Source organism: Zonotrichia albicollis, chromosome 2 (genome assembly GCF_047830755.1).
Source record: "Zonotrichia albicollis isolate bZonAlb1 chromosome 2, bZonAlb1.hap1, whole genome shotgun sequence".
Classification (NCBI taxonomy): domain Eukaryota; kingdom Metazoa; phylum Chordata; class Aves; order Passeriformes; family Passerellidae; genus Zonotrichia; species Zonotrichia albicollis.
In genome coordinates, this window is record NC_133820.1 from 70,255,301 (window position 1) to 70,278,975 (window position 23,675).

The 23,675-nt window shown below is 39.3% G+C and overlaps 2 protein-coding genes across 6 annotated transcripts in view; one reads left to right on the forward strand and one right to left on the reverse strand.

Annotated features, from left to right (window-relative positions):
• Positions 1-364: 364 nt before the first annotated feature.
• Positions 365-23,562, reverse strand: WBP4 (WW domain binding protein 4). Of its 2 annotated transcripts, none has more exons than XM_074535489.1 (10): positions 23,422-23,562; positions 16,971-17,043; positions 15,472-15,534; positions 15,247-15,370; positions 14,235-14,438; positions 13,412-13,467; positions 10,518-10,584; positions 8,415-8,539; positions 7,149-7,378; positions 365-5,373 (listed from the first exon to the last, which is right to left on the reverse strand). In XM_074535489.1, coding segments are annotated over exons 1-10 (1,152 nt in total). In that variant the 5' UTR covers positions 23,424-23,562; the 3' UTR covers positions 365-5,165. The 2 variants fall into 2 exon arrangements, with proteins under 2 accessions (XP_074391590.1, XP_074391591.1); XM_074535490.1 differs by having other exon boundaries at positions 5,235-5,373; positions 7,149-7,413.
• ELF1 (E74 like ETS transcription factor 1) overlaps positions 23,535-23,675 on the forward strand; it is an 87,725-nt gene continuing 87,584 nt past the window's right edge. Inside the window, exon 1 of one of the 4 annotated variants that reach the window (XM_074535472.1) lies at positions 23,535-23,673. The gene's annotated coding sequence lies outside the window, so the exon portion shown is untranslated. The remainder of the gene's footprint in view (positions 23,674-23,675) is intronic. The other 3 variants (XM_074535475.1, XM_074535478.1, XM_074535476.1) reach the window with 3 other exon arrangements.

The window sequence follows — 23,675 nt, forward strand, 5'->3', positions numbered from 1 at the left end:
ATATTCAGCTTTATTTTGAATGTTACTAACAGTAACCGCAACAAATCTTAACCTGAACTCAGTTAAAAACTTTTAAATAAAAAATTTAAACCCAAGGTTTTTGTTACTCATAATTGATGCACAGAATAAACCAACTTCCAGTTACTGCTTAAGGTGCTACAGGAAGGCACTCAGATATTCTGTTGGTGGCCACAAAATAAAATAATAAAAGTAATAAAAGTATTATTTTTAAGAAGCATTTCCATATTTACAGACCTATTTTAGTTTATATTTACCCCAGACTCCATTTTTAACAGAATCTGCACCCCTCAATCTCCCAGGTTGCCCTAAACTCCCTGAACAGATACACAATGGTACAAACACAGATTGTTCAAATGAAAGCTTTATTCAATATTTGCATATAAATTCCACTTCAAGACCTTGCAATATTTTATAATTGCAACTGAGAAGAGAAACCAGCTGTTTAACTTTGCAGACTTACTTAAAAACTAAAACAAATGCTTTTCAATGACCCCAAGCAAGCCATTAAAATCCACTGTCTCCAGTCCATGGTCTGTAAAACACTGTCTGCTGGTTTTTAACAGGCTATTTATGGTTTTACAGGTAAAATCAAATCTGCTTTAGAATCCTGGGAATTCCCCAAATTCTCCATGAATCTCTGAAATCTGGTTCTCTGGAAATCCTCTTGGGCAAATTTAGCCTTTTGTGAGAGCATAATGTGCAACACTTTCTGCTTTGTACGGAAACTTTAATTCAAGTTCTATCCTGAAACATTTCACAAAACTAAACCTGCTAATCACACAAATATTTAACACAAATTCTGAGTTAAATTATTTAGCAGGTAGAAGGTAGGAGCACTTAAGAGGTAGATAGAAGAGAGACTGAAGAGGTCTGGCTGACAAAAAACCCAAGGGTTGCCACAGCTGATAGAAGGAGGTACAAAGACAGCTTTTGTACCAACAAGCAAAAGGATCTAAGGGCTGCAAACCCTGTGCAAGGAATGGAATCTGTCATGGGAAAAGGAATTATCAAGGAAATCAAAAGAGTACATGTAAAGTCTTGAAACAGCTTGTGTGTTGTTGGAAAGCAGACAGGGCTCTTCAGGGCACAGTGCAAAAGGCAGCAGAATCGCTCCTGAGAGCCGGGACCCGGACACACAGCAGCTACAGGAGAACACAAAGCTTTCTGGGAATCTCAGCAGAGCAGGGGAGAAGGGAAGGTGGACAACAGAAACACGGCACAGCGGTGATAGACTGGAGGAAGACAATTCAAGGAAGACAGCAATAATAAAGAAAGTACTAAAAAAGCAGAGACACAACTCAAAAAACAAATAAAAGAAACCAAGCAGCATGAAATTGTTTTTTACTCCCTTTCTGAGATGCCCAAATTTGCACTGAAATAAAATTTCTTTCAGGGAAGAAAAAAAGAAAAAGGGGAAATACTTATACATGCACAAGTTAGTGAATTTAACTCAGATCCATGTCATGATCTCCCCAGCCCTCCCACTTCTAAAACTGAATACTGGAACTGGAGGATGATGCAGGCACAAATTTTATCTATGAGGGTCACTTTCCTATTAGGAAAGTGTGGATTTCAATCTACAAATCCTCAGGTGAAGGATTAAAATGCATTTTAGCCTAAATAAGAACAAGGATTATTCTATAACATGGGTAAAATTGAGCAGTCTCTGCACAGCTCCTGGCATAGCAAATGCTCAACAAAACAATTTTTCTATTTTCCATATATGCAATATCCCCAACTTCAGGCAGGCCTTGCTGTAAAAACACACACGAGTCTTACGCTGTGAAGCTGCCTTTCTAAGCTGACAGGGTGGATGAAAACATGAGGCAAGGAAAGAAAAATACAGAGCAGTGAATTGACTGGCTCAAAACCACACAGAAGAAATCATCATCATCAGAAATTGCAATGAGTGCCCCCTGCTCTCTGGCTCTCCTCATATTGCTCATAATGCTTATGACATCACATAAAACCAAAGGTGTAGTCAAAGAGCTGGCAATAAAAACAGGCAAGCAGATAAAAACACTGTCTGATAGAAAATAGATCAGCCAGAAAAGACAACTCTTGGCTGAAACAGCAAAAGGAACGTTCCTTTGTCAAAAGCCAGCACAGCCCAAAGAAGGGTTAGCAGATGAGGAGTGTAATAGTGGCAGTACCTAGAGGGCTCCTATAGCAAATTCCAAAAGCAGAAGAGTTTGCAGGGAGCTAGGACAGAAGGGAGGGAAATCTGTGCAAAACAGATGTCCTGGAAAAGCAATGTCTGCCTTAAATCTCACACAAGACAATGTTTTTGTGTAGAGCAGAAAATATTTGGTTTAGATACACAGTAAGGAAATTGAATGACAGCATGGTGCAAAATTAAACAATGGTTTAGGATATATCAAAACTCAACTGGCCTTTTTTATAACTTACACTTAAGAACAAAGAATTAACTGGTCTCTGACTTTCAGAGGTAGTGGAGAGCAAAGTGCTGTATTTCTTTGTGAAATGCAGGCTTTAAAAGTCACATCAGCTAAAACCACACGTATGGTATTTAAACTAACTTTACTAGCTGTAAGCAAAGAAAGCTTTCAATCTTTTTTCCTAATGTTCTGGTTTGTCTACTTAATACAATACAAAGACCTTTGGCTTATATTACAACTAACAGCAGCTCCACAAGGAAAGAAGTTTTGAGCACTCATTTTCAGATGTCTTTAAACATCTGCTCGAAAGATTTAGTTACAGGTATCTTAAATCGCTGCCTGTGACCACTTCAAAGTGACAAAGCATTTTAAAGGAAAGATGCTAATATTTGGGGAACCTCACTAAAAGAGGAAAGCTATCCTCCTCAGAGGGCATTAAAAGTGGAACCTACAAGAAAACTCTATACTATTCGATAAAACTGTACTAATAAACAAAATCAACTTCTCAGAAATCATAATGAAATGCATATACTTTGCAGTAACAGAAGGAGGATGAGTACAGCAGTACAAAAAAAAGTCTGAGAAAATAAAGAATTGTGCTTGAAAGGAAAGCATGACCAGCTGGTAAGTCAGCAGCTGGCAAAAGCAAAGGAGCAGAAAGAATAGTGCTAAGTCACTGGTAACGGTGCCCAGGGCCGACAGTGTGTGAGGTCATGTGAAAAGCAAATGAGGTTTAGGGAAGTATCGAGAGTTACTTCCAATATGCTAAGAACTACTGGTGATATCATGCATGGCCTTAATCAAAGTGAACTAGCCCAGGGAAATCCATCTAGGCAAGTGTAGTCCAGGCAGACACAGGCTGGAATGGGTGAAGAGAAGCACTGGTGGGACACTGAAGATCCTGTCACACAGGGATGCTGTTTATGATTTCAAAGAGAGAAGATGTGATGGATTCAAGATGAAGGAAAGCTACTTAGCAGGACTTGTGTAAATTGGAAGAGCAAACTGGCCACAAACACAAGAAAACTTCAAGTTAGAGCAGGCTCCCAGAGTAATGCACAAGCAAGAACAAACCCTAAAATATCTGATTAAGAAACCCTCATCTGGGAGTACACGTCATACATTCCTGCATCTCAGAATTTGAAGCATCCTGCATGTGTCCTGCATCTCTAAATAATAATCCAGGGTCAGATATTACAGTAAACTTTCCAATTTATCAGAACAAACATCAGCCAAATTACATCAACCCTGAGGAAGCCAAGAAAACACATGGGATTAAATACAATAACTAATTCTCTTCTAACAATAGAAAAAAGAACTTCAACTTCCACTGTAATACAGAATAAACCAGATTCCCTATCCTGCACTCCTTTCTCAATTGATCCAACAGATTAATAGTTGTTTTCTCAAAGACATTCAAGCTCAGCAGTTACCAACTCTATGTTGCTGGACTCTTGGCAACTGCCTTAGCTGCATTCCTTTTTTGTTCTTGACTGAGACTCTCCTGAACAAAACACTGTGAGCTTTAAGATTAGAGACATAGTTTTTAACAGACCTTTCTGGTTCACTGTTTGATGGCTAAAGAAGCAAGGAGTGCAGCTATATTCTGACACAGACAATGAATCCTGGTGATGCTAATGCAGACCAATCCCACCAAGTGGGACAATGCTTAAGAACATGTCCAAGTCATCTTGGACTCTACAGCCATCAGCTCTGCTGATCTTTTGGTTTCCTCCCCTGTGGCAATGAGAATGATGAAACTTCAACACACTTAGGCCTCTCAACTTATCCAACACTGCAACCATAAAACACACACTTCTTACCAACAGAAAAAACACAACCACCTCAAAAATGGTCGTGTATGCTGTAGCAGGGCCAAGTCTCTAAAGTATTTTTTCATTAAAATATCAGGCAAGTGGTTTTTTGCTAGGAAATAGACAAAAAGAAAGCAAGACTAAAAAAGAAAACTTGGTAAGTAAAAGGAAGGAAAAATTCAAGTAGACAACAAAGCAGGAGACAGGAAGATATCACAGAAATGTCTACTCCAACAGGGGTGGCTCTGGTGCTGTGACTACAGGTTAGGATTGATCAGAGTTAAATCTTCTGCAGAGGTTTAATACATTTACCATGCACATACACAAATAATTTTTCAGAACATCATTTGGAATGGGTGGCACTGATGTGACTAACTCTTCTAAAAACAGCTTCTAAATGATCAGTTTGAAATGCTGGTAGTCTCACCACCCACTCTTTTGCAAGCAATCAGACAAAGGTTAGTAAGCACAATATTTTACTTGTTAGTGGAGAAACTACACCACATAAACAATCTTGGGGGATGATTTTGCTCTCTAGTATATTCTGTTGGTCCAGTTCCTCTATGAAAATAGAAGGTCTGCTTCATTTTTGTCAGATTAAGGATTACTGCATTCTCACATACTTAGAAAAGGAGTAAAAAACCCTTATGAAATGTATTTAAAACAGCATACACAGAGCAAATAGAACTTGGATGGCATGGTTACAATAAAGAATACATGTATGTACAATATTGCATAAGTAATTTCACACAAACTTCCATTCCAAAACCAATCACATCAAAATAAAATAAAAAAATATTAAACTCACGTATGCTTTATTACCTATAAATCCTTAACTTCTATCCAACACTTTCTTTATAAAAGCCTGTTGAAAATATTATACTTTTGATTCACTCTAGCTTAAACAGAATCTAAAATGATTTGTTAAGTATTACTGATCACTTAGTCTTTGTCTTAAGTTTCTAGATTTTCCATTTTCAAATTTCCTCTTCTTAAACATGGGCACCCCTTCTGTCAGGTCTCCAAGGGAGGTGACTGTCTTCTCTTTAAATATGACTGTTTCCTCTTCTGGATCCTCTAGCACTGGGGCTGCTACATTGTCACTCTCTGTACTTGGAAGCTCCAAGTCCACTTTTTCACTGGAAGAAGAGAGGAAAATATAAAAGGGTTAATCTACATGCAGAAAGCAACATGGTGTACTGCGGTCAGCAACAGCTATTTTTATTTGACAAAACAGCTTTGAGCTAGATGCAGTCTTGTAGTTATCAACATGACAGGCATCAAGAAAAAACACCCATGTTCTTTGTTTCTTCTGTGTGGGCTGCCATAAAAAGTAACAAACGAATACCTCATTCTGTACAGAACTTCTAGCATGGCCCAAGCACTCACTGTGCCGACAGTCCTGCAAGAGGTAACAGGGCTGTATGGCTGTACAGGTAAGACTATTGAAAGATGGGAGAGAGTGAGTGGTAGCAGGGTTCAGTTGTTTGCCTCAAGTGTCCATTCTGAAGGGACTGCATGGCAGAAGAGAGACCCAGCTTACCAAATCAGACAGCAATCCTAAGCTGGGAGAGGCGGCTTTGGAGGGCAGGATCACAGCCAAAAATGATCCAAACAAATCAAAGACAACAACTAAAAATGACCTATCAATTTTAAGGGGTCAACAGCCAAACACTGTGTTCCACAAGGATAACACTGTGTTCCACAAGGATAACCCGTGGCACAAACATATGACAAAGAAGAAGAACCAAAGAGCTGGCAGAGAGTTACCTAAATCACAGGTATTGCACCAGTACAACACTGCTGCAGAGATATTGGCCAATCCACACACAAATACTTTTGCTCCTACTGAGTGTTAGCCTGATGTCAGCTCGTGTACTACACCCAGTCTGAGGTTCCATGCTTCTAGGAAGACATGGATCTGGTTCAAGCACCCAAATAGGAGCCACAAGAATGATGGCAAGTCAAGAAAATGTGATTGTTGTAGTATCCCAAAAGTGTAAACTTTCTGGAAGTGGTTGACACTGTTCCTAGACTGAATTTAAATAATGACCAACTGCATTTGTCTCATTGACACATGTGCTCATCTCAAGCCTGTCTGGTGAAGTACAGACTGATCTATCAGGTTCAGTGGCTGAAAGCACTTTTTACTACACAGTGCTTTCCAAAAACCCAAAAGAATTTTTCAGCTCAGGAGTCAAGGAGCAGTTTAGCTGGTGCAATCAGGAGGTGTTACGTGAACATTATCATCTCCAAGAAGTGCATCAGCGCTTAATTTAGTATGAACACTGTCGGAGCTCTACCTGCTCAATAACATTGAAGAATGGAGAAGGCATAAGGGGAAAGACTCTTTTCACTCTCCAAAACCTATTTTTGCCAGACTCCTTGAGGAACCCACAAGAAGAAGCTGACAATAAAAGAGCATACTTCACAAGGAAGAAACAAAAGATCCACCACAGGCATTATGCAGACAAACAAAACAACCCTTCTGATCAGATGCACTTCATGAAAACATCTGCAGTTCATTGGTCTGACATGGGGGAGAGAGAGAGAGAGAGAGATCATAGGAACTCCTGGGGCAGCTGAATCAGTTTGTTGAAGGAGATGATGTAAGGAACATAAGCTCAGAGTAACAACATTTAAATATTTGATACTCAGCCTTTGAAAAAACAGTGCAAGTCTATGATTCTTAAATCACTTCAATTTACTTTGTACTCATGGTGAACTTGTACACAAAACCTAAAACACCACCTCTGTCTGCAATAGAGAACTATTACTTAAAATAATCATTGTGAAAAGAATTGTATTTGGGCAATATTTCCAGTCACAGTTGTGCTAATTCTGCCAGAATTCAGAGAAAGAAGCTTCAGTTCTTGCAAACAACATTATGAAAGTACGGTAAAAAGATACTCACCCTGCTTCTTCTTCTTGTTCTTCCTCTACTTCTTTAAGTGCTTTCCATTTTCCATAAGGGTTGGCCATGTTAGATCCATCGCTAGAGCCTTCTTGGGAAGCTGATGTAGTCTCCTCTTTATCCGTGGTTTCTTCTGACTTAACTTCTCGCCATTTCCCATAAGGGCTAAACTTTTTAGCTTTGGGAGATTTTTTCCCTTCCTCCGATTCCTCACCATTATCTCCTTTCCTCTAAAGAGGAAAAAACCCATCTTAAGCAAAAATGCCTAAATAAAAACATAATGTAGCTTTATTTTACATCTTTTATTTGCTACTATTATTATCTACTATTCATGCTTTTCAACCAAGAGTAACTTGAAGCAATAAATTCATATTGCAATATGTAGTTTGTAAATCTACAAACTTTTCTACTTTTCTTCTTGAGTTTTATAGATGAAAAATATATCTTTAATGTCACAAGAAATTAAAGCAGGAAAATCCCATCTACCAAGGCTGAAGTGAGAAAACTTACGAACTCACTTGGAAAACAAAGCTTAGCATATCTTAAAATAAAGATGAAAAATTTCAAATACAACTTCCTCTACATGCAGATGCACACACTTATTGCTAATACCTGGTAGCAGTTTGTAATGATGCACAGTGATACAAAAGTATGTGTTTTACAATGAATACCTGTCTATGAATACATTTTGTATTTAAATTGCCTGTGTCTGTTCTGAATTACCAGCTTCAGTGAAACCATCCAGCTCAAGCAGAGACATTATCAGATGTTTTATCTCAAGTTTTAATGTATGTTTAAAATATGTAATTGATACAGATTTTGTACTATGTGCTATGTTTTTTCTCAATTTAATAAGGAAAATACAACCATTTCATTTCCAGTCCAAAGTATTCCCTGAAGGTCTACTGGCAGTCACATTTACCAATGAAAGGTTGAAGTCATCCTCACACTGAAATCCAAACCATTTTGTGGATTATTTCAGAGAGATGACAGTGACCTTTCTCAGAGAACATCACATGTCTTGTAGAATTCAAGGTACTTCTGGTGTGTTGCAGAAAAGATCATGCTTTCTATTCTGGAACAGTGCCACTAATGAGCCAAATAACTGAATAAAGATTCATTTAATTAAGTAGTGCAAAATTTTACTTTCAGTCACACATTTTAATCTCATTTCAGTAAGTACAGCCTACCACAAATCATCAAAGATTCAGTTATAATTTTCTAGTATAAGATCATGTATGCAAAATAAATCTGAGGAAAACTTACCTTGAAGTTTGTTTCTGAACTCTCTTCCTCATTCTCACTGTCTTCTGAGTCTGATTCAGATGCTGTTTCTGCAGGCTTGTCACTTGAAGATGAAACAAAACCAGCCGGTTTCTCCCATGTGGATACTGTCCAAGACATTTGAACAACCACATTATTTATGCTTCTTGTTTTGATCTCTTATTGCTTTGACAACATAACCTTTCAGAAGCAGTGCTGCCTTATGCAAAAATACAGCAAATAATTTAGCAAAAAGCTTTTGCCTTTGTTTGGTACATTTGTTTTAATAACCATAATCAGAAAGATAACATTTCTTCCCAGCAGAGACACAGTCAGAACAGCTGAGTTCACTGTTGATAAAACTTGTTTTAATTAGCTCTTACAAAAAACATCACACATAGTGAACTGTGACCCACAAGACTGTGGTCCCTCTCATCCTTACACAGGAGAGAAAAATAAATTAACTGCCCTGTAGATGTGCCTATTTGATTTGAGCTGTTCATTGATTACAAGGACAGGATAAAGTAAAGAATGATAACTGCAAGCTTCAGGTCTCCAGGCAGCTAAACCCTTTTCTAGTGCTACTTTTCTTAGTAATGTTAGGTCTCTAATTAAAAGAGCTCTCAAGCAAACAAGGAAATACAAACATCAATCTGAAAAGATATGGAAGTACGTACACGATATGCACATACACATATGTCCTCATTTTCAATTTAAAAGCAGTATTGCAGTGCATACACTGAGAAGAAACACTCAAATAAAAGTTGACTAAATGGTCTTAAAACTGATTTTAGTAAGAATACGGCAAAAGTGCCCCAACTTTCAGTCTATAATTTTATATAAGCTTTCAGATGTAAAAAAACCCTGCTTTTTTTCCTAACTGCAAACAATACAACATGTAGGTGCCTAGATGCATCTTGAAGAAATGAAGATGTAAGAAACTGGCAATGAATGGATTTGCATGAACAGCGCAGTCTCTTAAGGGTACTGCTGTAACTGAGCAAGCCCACTTTCCCAGGTGCCACATAAAGAGTGTAGTAGGTGCAGCCTCCCAGCCTGGTAGCACCAAGCCTGGAGCCACCAGTCCCCTAAGTTATGTGACTGACATGAGACACTTACAAGTATTTATATCAGTTAAAAATTTGTCTTGTCATTAGAGGATGGGATTACTGTTAACAGAACAGAGAAGTAATTTTCAAGCACTCCCAAGACACGCACTTACAACTATATAAAAGTGTATATATCAATTTGAAATCTCAAAAGCCAAAATTCTGCCAAATGTGATGACTAGTAACATATTCTTCAGAAGTGTCATATGGCCATGAAGTATTTAAAAGAACAGCAAACATAGGCAAAAATGGATGTGAACTTGAAAGGCAATGTTTAAAAATAACCAACATCTCCTTTCCCCTTCAAAAGAAATTGCAAATCTTTTGGGCAGGGGAGTGGCCCCATGAAAAACTGAAAGGTTTTGGATTAGTTTTATTGGTTGTTTTTTTTTGGTTGGTTTTTTTTCCCCTATTCTTGGCATCATTAGCAATGCCACTTCATACCCAACTGCAGAAGGAAAACTCATAGCCAGCAAAAAAATCACTTGCTCTCCAGAGAGGCATCATTGACCTTAAAATTATTCAAATAGATTTAGAAAACAGATGCTATTCTGAGGAAGTTTCCACAAAGTTCCCCACGTAGGGAGAAAAAAGTGGAAAAGTAGTAGGAGGTAAGATTCTTGACCTTCTTATCAACGCTACGTCAGCAAGAGGAAAAGTTTGGAGGGGATTCTTAGTCAGTTCTACATGCTCATTACACAAAATCCTGCCTTCTTCTGGTTTCCAAATTATAATTTCAATATGTATGCAGTAAAGACAGATGCCTAATTTAGAATTATGAGTTGAATGTCCAAAAAAACCTCTGAAGCAAAAACATATGCACACTGACAAGGCAGCCCGAAAGCCAGTACTGACTTAAGCAACTATTTTATTCCAACTAAAACAGCAGCTTAAAAAATACAGGACTTAGTAAAAAATTCAGCTATTGCAAAACAAAAAAAGAAGTTTTTCTGAAAACCCTCTCTCCTGACGCAGTGTTTAAGAAGAAAGTACTTACCTCCAGTTTGTGTGTTATAGTAATAGGTATGACCATCTTCAGTGACACCTTCCACCCACTCTGCTCCCTAGGAAAAAGATACAGGAGCTCATGAAAAAAAGTTTTCAGGATCAGCCAATGCATCATTTATGAGTCTATTCAACCCTTGAGTACTTTTTGTCTGTGACCACCTTACTGGTTTAAAGCTTGAATCCCTAATGTTGTTAGAGAGTATTCCCTCTGACTCCAATGAGATGGAATTCCATAACTTAAAATACTGCAAATGCACCTACACAATTATTTCTCAAACAGTAGATAATTAGTATGAGGCTGCATAATAACTGTTACCATACTGTTTGAATTTTTATATGGGCCATTATTTTACGTGTTTGGGTTTTCTCAAAGTATTCACCCCTGAGGCTGTAATTTCCTATTTGTGTCATTCTCTTTAGTGAAGACTGCTGAAAAAATTCTCTGGGACTTAGGTCTTTGTGAGGGCTACAGAAAACTAGTATCAATAAATTGTATCACAAATTAAATATACACAAACAAATAAAAATTTATCCCAAAACAGAAAATTACAACAAATAATTATAGAATCAAACTTTGCATGTAAACAATTTAACTTCTTTACTAAAGCATCAATTTCAACAATGCACTTTTTTCCCCTACTGGTTAATAAATAAACATGAAATGTGACCGAAATTGCTGGTATATCCTTGTGAGTATGTAATTTTTTTTCAGAATCAGTTACAGCTATATAATCAGTCATTACACATGTCCTAACATCTTCCTTAAGAAAACAGTTTTCATCCCTTCTTATGCACGCAACTACCTCCCTGCTCCTTAAGTTCCAATACTGCCAGCTCTGTGTTGGGAAACTTCACCATGTATTATTCTGGTATTAATAAATGCATAGATGTATACAGAGATACACAGACAGTTTTTTGTATACCTATACATTTGCTTAATACTCTCGTTAAAACTTTGGGGTTTTTTTAATAAAAGCACAGTACAGTCAGAAGGTAAAGCTCTTGCACTCACTCTGTAAACACAAAATATTGTACTGATAGTTTCAGAGCAGGCAAAGGCACAAAAGCCTTCAGAATCATGCTTTCTCAAGGTTTTGGCCTCAGAAGTTTAAGTGCGTTTTGACAAAAGAAGCAAAAGGAAAGTTTATTTTAAGGATAAAGAGGCCAAAAACATATAACTCTTTTTTTTTTTTTTTAATGAATTAGATCCAGAGCATTTGTAGACCTGTTGGTTGGAGGTTTTCAGCCAATACTGACACTGGGCACACTGAGTGTGACCTCAATGCTGAGAAGCACACTGTCAGTCTAACTGGTTATAGGCAGCCTTCAACATGCCCCTTCATGTCCTCCCCACCTCTTACCAAGTCTGAGCAAAACCTAACATGCTGTAAAGCCAGGAGGGCTCCTGGCACAATGTACTGCAAGTATGCCCTTTAATTTCTGGGCAGTGAGTCCTAGTCCTTGCTAGAGATCTGGAATGTTCCCAATATCCTTAGCTCAGACTAAATAAGGGAGCAATCAAATGCTTGTTTTTAGCGATAGCGAAAATAACTCAAGACAGGACAAAGTCACTGAGCAGGGTGAGGGAGGAATGGCAAAATACAGAAATACAGCTGTGTGGTGTTAGAGATACTGGGGGCTGAAGGTGTGTGCTTCTGATATGGCTAGGATGAGCTAACTTCAAATTGATGCCAAGAAGGGAGTGCCTTCTCACCCCCAATCTACTCTACCCACATTGGCATTTTTCCTGATTATTCAGAATGCTGATAGCAAGGGAATAAGTCTCCAAAGCACTAACCTAAACTCTGATGCCTTCACTGCCTGAACTAGGTCACTGTCAGGGTAAATATGTACCAAGGACCATACAAGATTAGTTTTAGGACCACATCTTTCAGTGGAAGGCTACAGTAAGACTGACTTTACATATTGCAATGTTATGCATTGACTGGAAAGGTAAAGTAGAAGTGCTGATTAACAAGTTGTGCAAAACCACAGGACGAAGGAATCAGAAAGCCAGAGTAGCACGCAATGTAATGATACAGAGCTACAGAATATCAAGCACTCTGAAAACACCAGGGTCTTTTGAACTCTAGAGTAAAATCCAACACTGGCAAACCCAACAGAATTGACATCAAATTAAAGTGTATATATGACACCGATCTTGATAACTGGGAAACATGACATCACAGGAGTGTTGGAAAAATCCCATTTTTAATGCTGAGCAGCACAAAGATCCTGGAGTGGTAAGTATCATGGGAAAACCCATTAATCATACTAAGAATTTTTTCTGCCTTTGGACTATTCTACAAGTTTTTCTGTGCCTCAAATAAGGAAAATTAAGTAATGTACTAAATGACTAATTTTGCTGAATAATCGCTTGCATATAGGTTCCATAATTGTAAGAACCCTAGTAAAACACAATTTATTATGTAACTGTATCATAAAACAAACACAAAAACATGGGCATTCTTTTTTTTTTCAACTACTACAATGCAGTCTCATTGTTGCCTTAGATAAAGGAAGCTTAACTACTCCAACAGTGTAATGTTTAGTTTTTATAATTACATTTCATTCAAAAAAGGTTTAACAGAATTTATTCAGAATTTCCCAAAAGCTTTCCATTTTATGGGTTGAAGCATAAAATAAATATATTCTGCAGGAACCCAACCATCACTAATTACTTCTCTTCCCTTGACAGAGAAATTAGCCAAACAGAATTTCTGTAGAAAAACTGCAGTTTATCATAAAAGATTTTACATATTCAAATTATATTTTCCTAACTTTAAAGGGCAAAAAATTCATCTTCCTCAATCAGATGACTTGCAAATTGCTTAGATTATTTAAGTGTTTACAAGGTCAAAAAACTATTAATAATTTGATTACCGTTTCCGAGTTTTGAGAGTTGCCCTGGAATCCTTTCGGTTTCTCCCACTGTGATTCTTAAAAAACAAAAGCATATTTCACCCATTTCACATCATTCAATTTCATTTATATTTAATAATCTTTACTAAAAACAGATCTAAAGGATATGACACTGCAGCATGCACACATATAAACAAATTATATAAATATATATACACCATGCTGGAATATGAATAATCCTTGACCTAACTGTGGTAGGAACAATAAACCAAAGTATCATAATTACAGCTGGCTTTACTGGAGCTAACAACCCTCCAGACTCTATTACTATGCCTGATACAGAGATATGGGAATTTTAGTTAAAAAAAAAAAGAAATTATGAAAGACTACAGTAATACTAATGTTAATCCTTAAATTTATAAGAAACATTTTGTAATATTCTCATTAATCATAAAAGAAGGTTGCTTTTATATTCTAAAGTAAATCACAACATGAAGCTCCTCAAGAGAAGTCAGTTAGATAAATCCTGTGAACGTGGAAAGACACAATGAGTTTATTTCACATCCCTGATCACAAAGCTTCTTCAGGAAGAACACTGCTATCTTTGTGTACTTAACCCCTGGCAAGCTAAACGTTTCCAGAAACTGGAATTACTGTATTCTTCCATTATTAATCAACAGTAAAACCAGTCTGAAATTCTGGATACCCAAGTCTCAAATGCTGTATACCAAAACTCCATCTACATGCTCACATTTTAACTAACAGCATACTACCAAAAGAGCAGAGAAGTAAAAAAAAAAAAAAATACAGATAATATCTGCACTTGCTCCTCAAGAGCTTTTACCTCCAGTTTTTGTGTTGTAGTAGTACGTATAGCCTTCGGGAGATAATCCTTGCACCCACTCCTTCGTTTCAGTTTTTGAGGCATCCTGAGGTGTCTTTTTTTTCTTTTCTTTCTTTTCCTTCTTCTCTTTCTTTTCTTTCTTTGCTTTAGTTTCCACTGTGTTACTCTGTGTTTTACTCTGTGTTGAACTGGAACCTACATCATCTTGGAGAAAAAAAATATCCTTGAAAAAAGAGTACTATTCTGAACTTAAATATTAGTCACTCTTGCACAACAGAAAATAGGAAACTTTGTTCTTATGAGTATTCTCACTAATGAGTGAAAATCATTAATGAGTGAAAATCACTCCTAGCAGGTGCACTTAAAAGACTATATTAAAAGAATCATGCTTTTTACCACTACTATAGCATCATAACAATAACAATGTCCAAATTTAAAATTATGAGTTAGAAAGAGAAAAATCGTAAGGACCAATGAGCTCTAATTGAACAACAAAAGAGAAAATAAAAGAGTTATGAAAAAGCTGCTCTAAGGGCCTGAAACTACAAACTTGTTTTTAAAGGACAACACGTCTTCAATGTCCAGAACAAAGGTCCTTGTTGGGCTGCAAGCTGACTAGGAGATTCTCATCTCCACTCTTTCACACCAGTGGGAACCCAGCCTCTCCTACTCATGACAACTTTTGCCTCCAACTGGCAAAAGTGAAACATAAAATTAACCAAAGGAAGCTGCACTGCTGATTCAAAGCACCAACTACAGTCTAATTTTCTGTTAACACATTGTTTACTTTTTCTACTCCAAATTTGATTGTTCCATGGATCAGGGGATACCATAGCTATAAATACTCTGTACTGTAATTTCTACTGCTGGCAATTTGCAGACTCCATTTTTTTAAACGAGCAACAGTCCTGGAGGCCTTCTCTCTCGCTCCTAAACCTAATTTAAGACAAAACTTTCCTATTCAATATTCTTTCAATTCTGTCTTTAATCTTCTGGCAGCTATATGAACTACCTGGCTTAATTCCAAGCCTTTTCATGTCCTCTTGATATGCTTTCATTGCAGCCTCCTCCATTGCTGCAAATTCTTTTGACATGTTTTCTTCTTCTTTTGCCTTTTCCAAGCTTTTCTTCTTAATCTAAAACAAAACAAAAAAAACCCCAAGAGAATAAATTAAACCAATCTGATAATGAAAAAGAGCAAAAATAAGCATTTGTGCAATTAAGATATTTGAGTTACCTCACTAATTCTCTTTGCCACATTTTCTTTATGATTCTTTCCTCTTTCATGAAAATCAATGCTCTTCAAAGCAAGAAAAAAACCAAGAAAAGTAATATGTATTATACAATTTTAAAACAGTTAATTTTAGTTACTTAAAATTTAGTTGGACTAATTTTAGTGGAACAAGCCTAAGTGTAACCTGTTCTGAGAAGACTTACAGCAAACACTACAGCTCTAAAATGGCTATAGGAATAAAGGAACACTGAGAAACATTCAACAGAGAAATTATAAAATCTCATAGTATTTGATTCTATGAGTAATCTCATAGTATTAGAATAAGATCCTTTATTTTTTCAAATAATACTGCTCAACACACATGTTAGAGACAAATAACAGGGAATCTGGGTTCCCTCTTCATGCTGTCCTTCAGGATTCTATCATCTTTCTCTATTCTCATGCAAACTTTTAAAAACCACATGGGTTGTTTAGAGTTCCAAGTATTAGCTGCTGCTCTTTATTACATTATGCTGCACTTCAGAAATATCTCATGAATTTAAACTAATCTGCAGGTTCAAAAATCTGAAAGAGAGAGAGAGAAGGACGAAAAGGCAAAGTGGGTGAGTTGGATAACTAAGGACATCAGAACAGTCTGCAAGGCAAAAAGCTGCCAGAAAGACTGACACCAGGAGCTGGAAGGAGTTCAGAAGCTCAGGTACAACAGTGGTAGTCCTCATGTGGTTCTCACATAAAAACATCTGTGCATTTGGGTGTCAGATGCCTAAGCCTGACCTTGGCACAAACTGATGTGCAGAGGATGCACATCCCAGGATGATTCATCTCGTTTAGAGACAGACTTTATAAATTGCTCAAATCCCTCCCTTGACATGTATTTCTCTTCACTTACTCTTGCAGATACCTGCAGTTCATGTGAGCTAATTAAGTATCTTACTGTAAGCCAGAGGAAGCTCAGCTCTAGGAATACCCCTGGCATCCAGTCAGGAATGCAAAATCTACTGCTAAGGAAGACACCAATGTGTCTAGCAGTCTGCAAAAGACATCTGCAGGTCTGAAACACCTTTCTGTAACCCAGTAATGCTTCTGTGGGCTGTGTGAAATGAAAGAAACCTGCTTTAAGAGCTCAGAGCACTGGCTGTACTGTGCCTACCACATACAAACAGTACAGATGCCAGGTTTTGCTTTCTACTTGCACATGAAAGCGAAGGACAGGCACAGAGAGTTTCAGGACAGACCAAATGTTAAGTTACAGAATTCGAAGAATAAGCAGGGTCAGATATTTAGTCCCTATCTGTACTGCCAAGGAGAGCAGCAGACACCATCTTGTATGTGGGTATCTGGTTCTCATGCAATATATTTTAAGCACTACATGTACTACAAAGGCATTATTATAGAACAAATTGCATGCATCAAGAGACTAGTATCAAAAAGTGATGTTTAAAGCCTGTAATTCAAATTCCTAACGTTTCAAATAATGGACATAGTATGGTAGACCATCATACAGGTCTGTTGTCTGCTATCCAGCACTTGCAGTAATCGCAGAATTTTTTAGGCTGAGATTTCCAGTAATCGGCCCTGGGGAAAGAAAAAAAAAGATGTATAATCTGAAACAATAACCAAAGCCACAGGTTTTCACATATATTTATATATATCTTCAGAAACTAAATTTAGTCTTCATTGGGTGATTAAATACTAAGAGTTTGGTTGGTTTTTTTTAAACCAAGTCTACCAAGAGTAGCTGTATTAACAACTGTGTCTCATAAAGCACAGTCTCAGTTCAGTATTGGGATTTTGACCATCTGACCTCCAAAAACTGCAGAATTTTTACAACTGAGGCAGTGCTGTAAGAACCAGAAACACAAGACAAAGCAAGCCAGAGATAAACAAGCAGCTCTAGGTACCCCATTTAAACATGGAACTGTCAGAAAAGTGCAACTTGCACTGTTTTTCATAAAAATGCTGGATACCGTACACAGTGAACTCAGCAACACAAAGGTGCAGTTCTGGACAACGCTGAGCTACTGTGGGGAGTGAATCCCAGACCAGATTCTGACCTGTGGGGTCACAGCCACAGCAGTAAATTGTTTGGATGTTTCAGTGTAAAAAAGTAGGAATTTCTGACCCATGTAATTAGATAAGCGAGGAAACTGGGGGAAAACTCTTCAGAACTGAAAAGTTAGTATATCAATGTACTTAACAATAAAACCAACAACCTCCAATGACTGTTCGTTCATCAAAAACTGCTTTCTAATGCCAGATGAGACTTATGTATAAGCAATTCTATGTCTCATTGGCTTGCAGCAACAGACACAATGCTTTGGTTCACCAGAACACATTTGAACAACAGACTTCTACATTTTTAAGTTAAAATGACAAAGAATGAGGGACAAAATAAAAAAAATATTCTCAATTACACTGATAACATCAGAAAATTTGAATCTTGGCCTTTTGTCTGAAGATCTACAAAATTCAAGGACAATACTTCCTGATATTCAATAAAACCAAAACTTCTTCCATGCACAACAAAAGCACCCTCAATCCTTATGATACGTGTGAGCAGTTCTTTAATTACAGAAACAGACCTGACCAACTCAACTCCTACAATTGAAGCAGATATTAAAATGCATTTTCCCCACCAGTGTTTCACACAAAAATGCAAATGCCAAGAGGCTATGATTACTTGAAAGTCTAAGTAAGTCCAAGTACAAAGGATGTACTCTGCAAAAATGTATCAACCTATAAGCAACAGCATGGTTAGCAATGCACAGCTTTTCAAGCAATTTCCTGGAAATCTAGAAAGAAGCAGCTGGGCTTTCCCTGATTTAAACAGAAATTTGCTCATCCCTAAATGGTGTATTTTAGAACTGTGCGATTACTTAATCACACATTTAATTAAAAGGGGTTTTTTGAGACTTACACCCAAACATACCGAGGCAAAGCCCAAGAAATCTAAAGCTCTGGCTGGTAAACCAGCTGAGTGGGAGGGAAAAATTCAAAGCTAAGAAATACCTCAAGATCTCTTTTCCTGCTTGAGCTATAAATTGTCTCTAAACCCTTTGACATCATCTACAATAAATTTCCAGCTAAATGCAGGGTTAAACTTCCTACAGCAATGGACCAATTTTGACAGAAAACATAAACTAAAAAAAGCCTCATTGCATGTTTTGGATGTGCAAGAACCTCTGCCTTCTTCCAAGTTTAACCTAAGACAGGAGGCTCTTTCTCTTCAACAGAATCAAATGTGCTAAAATTAAGACTGCACAGCTGCACCCACCACAAGTCAAGACCTGAGAATTTGACAAGCCGTATTTTCACAGCTCTATTTTACACCGATTTCTATCCTAAAGGCTGCTGGCCACCACATCTGTTTCAAACCACTGCAGCAATACATAGAGTAATCACTCTGGAGAACCTGAGGGCACACCTGTGACTTCAGTACAAATCCACATCTTGATAGAAGTCTTTTAGTTTCATCTCCTATTGGTTTTCATAAAAGCCTCTCTCTACTGTTAAATATAAAATAAATGTAAATGGTAGTGTGCACAGCTATCCTAAGAACCTTAAATCCTGCACTTCATGATTAATGAAATTAATTGTGTAACTTATGATCTCAATTCTGTAGCTTATGACCATAAATCTTATATACCGATTAATTCTCTTAAAATTTTTCTACTTGAGTTCACACCACTGCAAAAAAAGTGCAAGCTCAGCTGAAATGTCCATGAAATAACACCTGCCACTGTAACAACAGCAGAACCTGCAAAGTTGCAGCGGTGCTGCAATGAGGGCAAACCAAAGAAGAATATTTGGAAAGGAGCAGCAACTGAAGTGAAACCCCACTTTATTGAGGTGCTACAAGTTCTTCATGGACTCCAGTCACAATTCACATCCATGACAATTTTTAAAGTCTGTGATTGTTTCATCAATCTGACAAATACAGGCTTGAGAGTAAACTAGTAAAAAGGTTTTTTATTCTTGAATAATTGTGTACAAATTTATAAAGTCATTGCAGTCAAAATAGTACAGCTTTTAAGACTCCTTGTCTTCTGACAGAAGTTAAGGTTGATTCTTGTTCTCATGTCCACAGCTGGGCCAGCCTCCTAAGGACTAGAAAGTTGGCCAGCTGGCCAGCACCAGTACAACTCCCTTTCTCCCTTTTAGTAAAACAAGAAGACAGAATAGAGTACATCACGTCTGTGTGGTTCAGGTTTAGCACTGCACACATTTTGCCAGGTGTGGCTCCCAAAAGGGACTTGGTGACAGAGGCCCAGAGAGAGGTGCCAGTTTTACTGTGAAGCTCTAACTCAGCACAAGGTTCTGGTTCTCTTTGGAGCCCAACTTTCCCGAGCTGGCTGAGCAAGCTGATTTGGCAGCCTGCTGCCAGGGAACAGGGCAGCACCAATACAGATGGGCACTGGAAACCTCTGGGCAAACTGCTGTAGACCAAATCAGACTTGGAAATCCCACAATAACTCACAACCAATTTGTGTCCCCCCAAGAACAGCGATCTTCTTTCAACTTTTACTGGTCATACCACTCGGAAGAAGAATGTACAACATTTTAGGGGGCTAAAGGAAAAGGAAGGAAAAGGAGGACATGAACATGAAGCTAGTTTTTTGGAACTCGTGAGACGACAAACTCTTGGCTGCAAACAGCAGACTGGAAATTGATCAATGTTAAAAATATTTTCGGATTTCTGAAACTAATTTAAAACATCAGAGTGAACAAGAAGACAAGAAAGAACAAGTAGCAACTCTGCATTTACAATGCCTGTTATTTGCCATTCCAAAAGATATTAAAATGATGAAACTCAGAGAGAAAGCACTGAAACTCAGGTACTGATACTCTGCACAATGCATTTCTCGAGCCAGAAGAATGACACAGCCCGTGCTGCAGTGACCAGGTTACACATCCCAGGGCAGTGTTTGGGAGTATGCCAAGAGGACAGGTTCAGAAGTAACCTGCAGAGTAACTCACGTATTACAGTCCAGGGCTCTGAACTCTCAACCTGCAGGCTGCTTCTCCTCACAAGTTACTGCACCAGTAATGTTTCAACAGGTGGTGCAAACAGCTTTCCTTACACAGGGAAGCTTACAAACCCTCATAAAGTAGCTATCTTGGGCTGAGACAGCTTTGCCAAACTTTATCTGGAGATTGGGCCAGAGGATTTTGTTCCTACCATGTACTGAAATCAAGAGGGAAAGAGAAACAACTGGTTTAGGTGGTTCTGAACACAATGAAAAAGAATTTTATTGTACAAACAAAATCTGGAAGCATTTGGTTTGAATAGCTCTGTTCTAAAACATCTGACTTGAAATCTGGCAGGGATGCAGGGGGTTTGTATCAGGGGTAAAAAATGTGATCTGTCCAAATCAGAAGCCCTCAGGGGTAAAAAACAGAATACATGGGCTCAGCAGACTTCTTTGGTTTGAGTATCTAAAACCTCCAAACACTTTACAAGAATGTAACATCTTAGAGCTTTCTGCAAGTTTGAGCACTAAAGGGCTGCTATGCGCATACGTCACGTGTGTGAGTAAGATTCAAGTTCTTGAGTACACAAGCAAATTAATTCAGGGTAGATATTGCAGCTGTTCTGTAACAGCCAGTCAAAAGGATAGAATCTGTTATTATTTCTGAACACTATTTGAAATACTGCATACTTCTGAACAAAAGTAACACTTCTGTAACAGAAAGAAGTAGAAAAAAACAAAAGAAAAAAAAAGAATTCCATGTCTTTCACAACAGACCCTCCTCCTCATGGGAAGCTCCAGAATAGCTAATTCTAATTCAAATATCCCAGTACTGGTGAGATCTAAAATTGCAATGCGGAGATTGGCAGAGAAGAAGATCAAAAACGTTTTCTTGAACTGTGAGGTAGGTCCCAGTGTCATGGCCCCTACTGACTCACACTCCCCAATAATGCACAGCAACCCTGTTCATTCATAGTTTACTAACTGTACCCTAAAAACTCTTAGTTAAATGCCCTTAACTTTTGGGGGGGGTTTAAGGCATTTAAAAATAAGGTAAGGAAAAGACTACCCCTGACTCTGTGTGACTGTCCTGCCTAACCCCAGCTTGTTGGCTTTCTAACAGACCCCACAATATATGGTTATATGTGGGCTCCTACAGAGTAGAGCCAGATGAGAGTTTCATCCACCTGAGACATGGCAGTCCTCTGAAGGGCTTTGCTCTTCTGGCCCTCATGTCAAATATATTTTTGCAAGCCCTTGGTAAATTCTAATTCACAAACCACATGTCTGCTTCTTTTTAACATTATATTAGCCCCCTGTGAACTACATACAAATTACAATAGCCAATGGAAAACAGAGTCTGCAGGGGCTGCTCAGCCTGACCTGTATTCACATGAATTTGCTTTGCCAGACCTCTTTTCAAAACTGTAACTTACAGAATCACAGAATCATTAAGGTTGGAAAATATCTTTAAGGTCATTGAGCCCAACTCTTAGCCCAGCACTGCAAAATCCACCACTGAACCGTGTCCCTAAGTGACACATCTATGTGTCTTTTAGCTACCTCCAGGGATGGTGACTCAACCACTTCCAATGCCACAAACACTTTTAACATACAAGAATGCACAAAGATATCAGGGAAGGCAGCCTTCTGCATGTATGGAGCTGCAGTTCTCTGGGTCATCTCCTCTAACTTCAGTTGTCTAAACAGTGAGGTAGAGTTGTCTCACTTCTCCCTGTCAATAGATGGAAACTGTCATCTCAAAACCAGCACACTTTGCATCTGAAAGAGACACTTGAGAAGCATGTTGAACTCCTTAGGTGTATGTTTCATCCTTATACAGGGAACCTAAAGTGAACTGTCTGAGCCAGCTTTCAAAAGTTAAATATCTGAAGTCAGGGATATCTCCTGAGAGCAGAGGTCTGCTGCTGTAGATGCAGACGAAGAATATGGGCTATGTCAGGAAGAACGCGATAAGAATTAGAAGAGAGGAAAAAACCAGCAACACAAATTGGGTCAGGAATCTGTTCAGGTATAATTTTAGCAACAACTAAAATTAAGAACGCTGCTGTACCTAGCATCAGTCTGCAAGGCAGGCTCACACAGCTCACCATCAAGTACTGCCCCATAGACAGACCTCTAGAGAGGTTTTGATCATGTCAAGATTCTTTTTTTTCAGCAGGGAAGTTAGGATATTTTAAAAAGTAACAGAAACAAGCAGATAGAAACACCATTCTATGCCCCTGTCACCTAATAAAGACAGCAGCTTGGACTTTTACACATCCTTGGCCCCAAAATAATACCTGTGGTCAGGTATTAACACAAATTTCCTAATTAAAGGCTTCAAGTAGGTAAGACTGCCCAGGTAAAACCAAGGCACGGACAATTTTCTTCCTCACGCTTCGCCCAGAACCAAAGGCGGCAAAGGAGGCCGCCAGGTGGGGGGACCTGGGACAGGGAGCGAGGGAGGCCAGGGGGGACGGAGAGAGGGGCAGGAGGGAGTGCAGGGGACAGGGAGGGAGAGAAAGGGCACAGAGAAGGGGTGCAGGGCGAGGAGCCACGGCACCCACCCCTCGTAGCTTCCCGCCCCGCTCTGAGGGATACCGAGTGCCCATGCCTGGCTCCGAGGGTCGCCGAGTGCCCCCTGCCTGGCTCCGAGGGACGCCGAGTGTCCCACCGGCGTGAGGCGAAGCTGCCCGGCCTGTACTGGGGCGATAAGAGCAAGGCAGCGCAGCAAAAACAACCTGGATCGAGCAGCAGGCCGGACGGGAGCAAAGGGACCGGAGCGACAGTGAAACACCTCACTCAGCGGGCCGGGGGTCGCCGGCCACAGCCGAGGCACGGCAGCAGCCCCTCTGGCCCCGAGCTCCCCACGGCCTGCGGAGCCCCGGCCTGGCCCCCGCACCACACGCCACCAGCCCTGCCCGAGCCCGGCTCGCAGGGCGGGGGGCCGTGCCCGCTCCCTCCCGGCCCCGGCACTCACATCGCCGCTCCCCCGGCAGCTCGCCGCGCCGCCGCCCTGCGCTCCCCTCCGCTCGCCGCGCCGCTGGGCTGCGATGGGGCGGTGCCGGCAGAGGGAGGGAGCACGGCGACGGGAGCCGGGAGGGCTCAAGCCGCGCTCTCCTCCCCGCCCTTCTCCACCTCCTGCCCTCACCCGCTCCTCCTCCCTCGTCCCAGAGGAGGCGAGCGCTCAGCGGGAGCCGCCCGGACCGGGAGAAGGAGCCGCGGCCGCTCGGT

Excerpts from the sequence above, each read along its gene's own strand:
- WBP4 (XM_074535489.1), bottom strand. Across the intron at positions 15,371-15,471 it reads TGGCAAAGAGAATTAGTGAG|ATTAAGAAGAAAAGCTTGGA; the intron begins GTAACTCAAATA and ends GTTTTGTTTTAG. Across the intron at positions 10,585-13,411 it reads ACTCTCAAAACTCGGAAACG|GGAGCAGAGTGGGTGGAAGG; the intron begins GTAATCAAATTA and ends TCTTTTTCCTAG.